Genomic DNA, 5,886 nt, shown 5'->3' on the forward strand with positions numbered 1-5,886 from the left:
GTTTACCCAAGGGTTTAGGGTTTACCCAAGGGTTTAGGGTTTAGTGTTAGTAAAATTTAGTTTTTAATGTATGATTTAGGGTTTAATATTTTCCAACGGTTTAGAGTTTATCCAAAGTTTAAGGTTTAACGGTTAGGGTTTAGGGTTTAGGGTATAGGGTTTAGTATTTTGCTGAAGATTTAACAATATTAATTAATTTATTTTTTGTAACTATTTTTATGTATTTTTATTATTTTATTTTAAAAATATAATCTAATTTAGATATTCCATTTTATTTACTTTTTTAAAAGATATCAAATATCAAATACTCAAACACTATTGGTTGATGAATCTAGAGATCCCGAAAATTTCTCCAAAAACAATTAGTTCTGTTTCATCGTCTCTTGTACATAAAAAACTTAAAATTTAATTCTAAGATATATATTCTCGGAGTAATTTCAGCGAAATTGACAAAAAGACATTAATTTCTAACAGTCAAAGATATACAACTCATCAAACGTTCTTCCTCCATCACAATCTCTAGACTTTCCCGATCTGTCTTCTTTCTCTCCTTAAAAAAAAAAGAGATCTCATCTTTAGCAAATGGGTTGCCTCAGCAGCAAACACCGGCAAGAAGAAACCGCCGCAAAACCCTCAACTCCGATCACTCCAGCACAAACCCACGTCGTCCCGGAGCACCGGAAACCCCAAACTCCACCGACCCACCACCAGATTTCAGCCCCGCCGCCGTCCTCCAACCCCACGACCGTCCGAGATCATGACACCATACTAGGCAAACCCTTCGAAGACATAAGAAAATTCTACAGCTTGGGTAAAGAGCTAGGCCGAGGGCAGTTCGGGATAACGTACAGGTGCAGAGAGATCTCCACGGGGAACACTTACGCCTGCAAGTCCATCTTGAAGAGGAAGCTGATCAGCAAGCAAGACAAGGAGGATGTGAAGAGAGAGATTCAGATAATGCAGTACTTGTCTGGACAAGCCAACATTGTTGAGATCAAGGGTGCTTATGAGGATAGACAGTCTGTGCATTTGGTGATGGAGTTGTGTGCGGGTGGTGAGTTGTTCGATAGGATTATAGCTCAGGGACATTACTCGGAGAGAGCTGCTGCTGGGATCATTAGGTCCATTGTGAATGTTGTTCAGATTTGTCATTTCATGGGTGTGGTTCATAGAGATCTCAAGCCTGAGAATTTCTTGCTGTCCAGTAAAGAGGAGAATGCTATGCTTAAGGCAACTGACTTCGGGTTGTCTGTCTTCATTGAAGAAGGTGATTCTCTTTTCTTTTGTTTGAAATAATCATCTTTAGGAGTTTTGGTATGGTAAATGCATAGAAAGTTGAGCTTTTTAGACATATTTTAGAACATTGATCTTTGAGTGAATCACTTAGAGTCTGAAAGATTCATCTTGAATAGTTATGAATTTGGTATGTCATGTTTTGAATCTTTAATAAGACTATCCTTTTCTTCACAAGTATCATCTATGTTCCAGTGCATATAAAGATTAGCTTTTTAGACATATTTCTTAGTATATTGGATCACTAAGAGTCTTAAGTTATTTGATAGCTTTGGTATTCCAATGTTTGGATGTTTATAAGATTGTCATGAATGTTTTTGTTTTGCTTCGTATGTGAGCAAACCTGGTCGCTTCTTTTCTGATGTATTGGAAATCTCTGTTTTTTTTGTCATCTACTAATTATACAGATTGCGTTCCATTTTAGTTAGTTTGACTCTTATATTCATTTCATTGATGTGAAAACCAATAACTTACAGGAAAAGTTTACCGGGATATAGTGGGGAGTGCTTACTACGTTGCTCCTGAAGTATTAAGGCGAAGCTACGGGAAGGAAATTGACATTTGGAGTGCTGGTGTTATCCTTTACATCCTACTCAGCGGTGTACCTCCTTTCTGGGCTGGTAAGAAAAACCTTTTAAGCTAAATCAGATTCCTTGATATTTGCTCTTCTTGAGGTTTGATCTGTAATTAAAATGTTTTATGTATTGTAGAAAATGAGAAAGGAATATTTGATGAGGTTGTAAAAGGTGAAATTGACTTTGAAAGCCAGCCATGGCCTTCTATATCTGAGAGTGCGAAAGATCTTGTTAGGAAGATGCTTACCAAAGACCCCAGGAGACGAATCACAGCTGCCCAGGTTCTTGGTAAGACAATCTGAATACCCTTTTTTCCCAATATTAGAAGGCATGAGTATACATTTCTCCTTAGCTACTAGTAGTGCTTAACTAATATGTAGCAATCGTTATGCTTTTATAGAACATCCTTGGATCAAAGGCGGGGAAGCACCAGACAAGCCTATTGATAGTGCTGTATTGTCTCGTATGAAGCAGTTCCGAGCCATGAACAAGCTTAAGAAGCTAGCCCTTAAGGTAAAACAACTTGCTCAAATTTTGTGTCTAAAGCAGCTTTCCTTATACTAATTGTGCATCTTCTTGGTTTGCAGGTTATCGCGGAGAGTCTATCAGAAGAGGAAATCAAAGGTCTCAAGACCATGTTTGCCAACATGGATACCGACAAAAGCGGTACAATCACATACGAAGAACTGAAAACAGGGCTAACTAGGCTTGGTTCTAAACTCTCTGAAACTGAAGTGAAGCAACTCATGGAAGCAGTGAGTTATTTATTATCTTCAGCATCTTTTTTTTTTTTTTTACTTCTCCACATGATGATTATATAACTTTTGCAGGCTGATGTGGATGGAAATGGAACAATCGACTACTTTGAGTTTATCTCTGCGACAATGCATCGATACAAACTGGATCGAGATGAGCATGTATACAAAGCATTCCAACATTTTGATAAAGACAACAGCGGGTAAAATTTACAAATCAATGTTGGAATGTGTAGTAGTTACCATGAGGTATATTGTTAATGGTGTTATCTTTTGGTAAATGATATACAAACAGGCACATAACTAGAGATGAGTTGGAAAGTGCCATGAAGGAGTATGGAATGGGAGATGAAGCTAGCATCAAAGAAGTTATATCTGAAGTTGATACCGACAATGTAAGACACATCCTAAATCAAATCATTTAATTGGTTCTTGAAACCTTGTATTGATGAGTACTATGTTACAGGATGGGAGAATAAACTTTGAGGAGTTCTGTGCAATGATGAGAAGTGGTACCACACAACCACAAGGGAAGCTTTTTCCCTTCCATTGATCAAAAACACAGTCTCTTGTTTCCCCTTAAATACAGATCCAACCTCAAAAATTAAATCTTAAACCGGGAGAAAAAAGAGGTAAACCGGGGAAAACCGGAGTCGAGAGTAATTTAATCAACTGATACTGTCTCAAAAATGTTATTTCTTCGCTTTAAAAACTGAGTTTTCATATAATGTGTCGCGTCTTGGCTCACTGTAACAAAATTAAATCATTTTTTGTTCCAACGTTCGTATTTATATATTCGTTATCCTGTGAAGAAGACTTAGAAAACAATAATTGTTTTTATTATCGTTTCTTCTAAATTCTGTAAAATTTGATTATATGTATAATATCTAAGAATTAAATTAATTAATTGAAAAGAGTGACTCCTTTTCATTCTCAAAGAGGGGTTTGCCTTTTTTTTTTTTCAACACTGAATGATTCATTTATTAATAGAAAGGGGGGGGGGGGGGAGAGAACCTCGGCCACCCAGCCAGTTCAAATACGAAAGATAACGTAAAAAGCATAACAACAATTGGTAGGTACCATAACAGGAAAGAGTAAAGGAGGAAAAACTTAGCACTGCTACCGCTTAACCGTGTATCTTTTCTCCACTCAGCACACAGTGTAGCCAGTAAGGACCTCTTCGAGCAACATAAGATTGTGTCTGCTTGTCTTTTGTGACACTTTCAGCAATCATAGTTGCAGGGATGTTTCTTGACCATTTAACATGAATCTAATGGAGCTGACGGACATAAAAATCGAACTCTAAAAGAGATGATGAATGTAATGTTGCAGGAATCTGGGTACCCCAAAACATGTGTGTGTGTGGGAGGGAGGGGGAGGGGGGGGAGCGTTGTTTACCACTAATTATATCCTCAACAAAATTTCACAAAATTCCACGCAAAGTAACTGGCAAAACTCCATATGAATTATGGAAATGTAATTTACCTTCGTATGAATACCTCAAAGTGTGGGGGTGCTTGGCAAAATTTGCGGTACCACCACCAAAAAGATCACTATTAGACATAATTGTAGGTGCTTATCTATTTCTGGTACATAAATCTGAAATCTGAAATATCCATGTAAATACAGTCATGGAGTCAAGAAATGCATATTTCTTCGAAATATTTTTCCATGCAAGGAAAAACAAGGTTGAAAATAAACTCGAGAAGAAAGAGACGACGACAATGACTCAGATATTGAGACAATTATCGATACTTCTATAAATGATATTTCAGAAAATGAAAAAGAAGCTGCCAGAAGTGAATTTAATTCTATCATGTAAAATTATACATGGTACATAAGATTTACCACCTGGCTGCAAAACATTGGGGAATAGATGTATAATGACATGAAAACTAAACATGATGGAACACCTGGTGGAAAATACAAAGCTAGGCTTGTAGTTAAAGGATTCCGACAAAAGGAAGGTTTTGACTATTTTGATACATATTTTCCGGTAACAAGAATAACATCAATAAGGCTGGTGATAGCAATCACATCTTTAAGAGACCTTGAAATCCGTCAAATGGATGTAAACTCCGTCTTTCTAAATGGTGATTTAGAAGAGAAAATTTACATGAAACAACCTGGCGGTTTTGTCATTCCTGGACAGGAAAACAAAGTATGCCGACTTGTAAAGTCATTCTATGGGTTTAAACAAGCTCATAAACCATGGCACAAAAAGTTTGACAACACAATGATGTCAAATGGTTTCAAAATCAATGAATGTGATAAATGCATATATTACAAAACTACCAAAAATACGTATGTTTTGCTATGTCTATATGTAGATGATATGCTCATTATTGGAAGCAATAAAAACATCATCAATCAAACAAAGAACATGCTCAAAGAAAAATTTGAGATGAAAGATTTGGGATTAGCAGATGTTATTCTCGGGGTTAAAGTCACAAAAAAAAATCAAATGGAATAGTCATTATGCTCAAACAATATTAGAGAGATTTAAAAATTAATCTAATGGTACGGCAAAAACTCCATTAGATCCCTTACTTCACTTAACAAAAAAATCAGGTGAAACGGTTTCACAAAACGAGTATGCACGTGTGATCGGAAGTCTCATGTACTTAACCAATTGTACTAGACCAGATCTAGCGCATGCAGTAAACGTCATGGGTCGATATACAAGTAATCCACGTCATAAACACTGGAAAGCTATAACGAGAGTACTCAATTACTTGCGTCATACCAAATATTGTGGGCTTCACTATGGTAAAAAACCAACAGTCTTAGAAGGATACAATGATGCCAACTAGATATCAGATTCTAAAAACTCAAAATCCACAAGTGGATATGTCTTTACACTATGAGGAGCAATAATATCATGAAAATCTACCAAACATACAGTGTTAGCCAGATCCACCATGAAATATGAGTTCATAGCCTTAGACAAAGCAACATAAGAAGCTGAATGGCTTAGAAATTTTTGGAAGATATCCCTATGTGGGAGTAACCTGTGCCAGCTATACACATACATTGTGACAGTCAATCAACTATAGCTCGGGCTTAGAATAAACTCTACAATGGTAAATCTCGTCACATCGGAAGACATAAAACCATTAGACAACTTATCTCAAATGGTGTACTCACAATAGACTACATCAAATCGGCTGACAACCTAGCGGATCCATTTACTAAAGGTTTGCCACGAGATATTGTGGCTAAATCATCAAAAGGAATGGGTTTAAAGCCTATAACGAATGAAG

At 36.6% G+C, this 5,886-nt stretch overlaps 1 protein-coding gene across 1 annotated transcript; it reads left to right on the forward strand.

The window, feature by feature from the left end:
- Positions 1–472: 472 nt before the first annotated feature.
- On the forward strand, positions 473–3,414 carry LOC106327704 (calcium-dependent protein kinase 21). Its single transcript, XM_013765938.1, has 8 exons — positions 473–1,267; positions 1,770–1,913; positions 2,004–2,156; positions 2,269–2,381; positions 2,456–2,623; positions 2,699–2,826; positions 2,919–3,018; positions 3,090–3,414. The coding sequence occupies exons 1-8, from the start codon at positions 583–585 to the stop codon at positions 3,174–3,176; spliced, it is 1,578 nt and encodes a 525-aa protein (XP_013621392.1). The 5' UTR covers positions 473–582; the 3' UTR covers positions 3,177–3,414.
- The last annotated feature ends 2,472 nt before the right edge of the window (positions 3,415–5,886 follow it).

Source organism: Brassica oleracea, chromosome C2 (genome assembly GCF_000695525.1).
Source record: "Brassica oleracea var. oleracea cultivar TO1000 chromosome C2, BOL, whole genome shotgun sequence".
In the NCBI taxonomy this organism is placed as follows: Eukaryota; Viridiplantae; Streptophyta; class Magnoliopsida; order Brassicales; family Brassicaceae; genus Brassica; species Brassica oleracea.

Bases quoted from the DNA above. Each gene is read 5' to 3' on its own strand.
- LOC106327704 (XM_013765938.1), top strand. From the start codon at position 583: ATGGGTTGCCTCAGCAGCAAACACCGGCAAGAAGAAACCGCCGCAAAA. The intron at 2,382-2,455 runs GTAAAACAACTT...CTTGGTTTGCAG, and splicing joins TTAAGAAGCTAGCCCTTAAG to GTTATCGCGGAGAGTCTATC. The intron at 3,019-3,089 runs GTAAGACACATC...ACTATGTTACAG, and splicing joins CTGAAGTTGATACCGACAAT to GATGGGAGAATAAACTTTGA.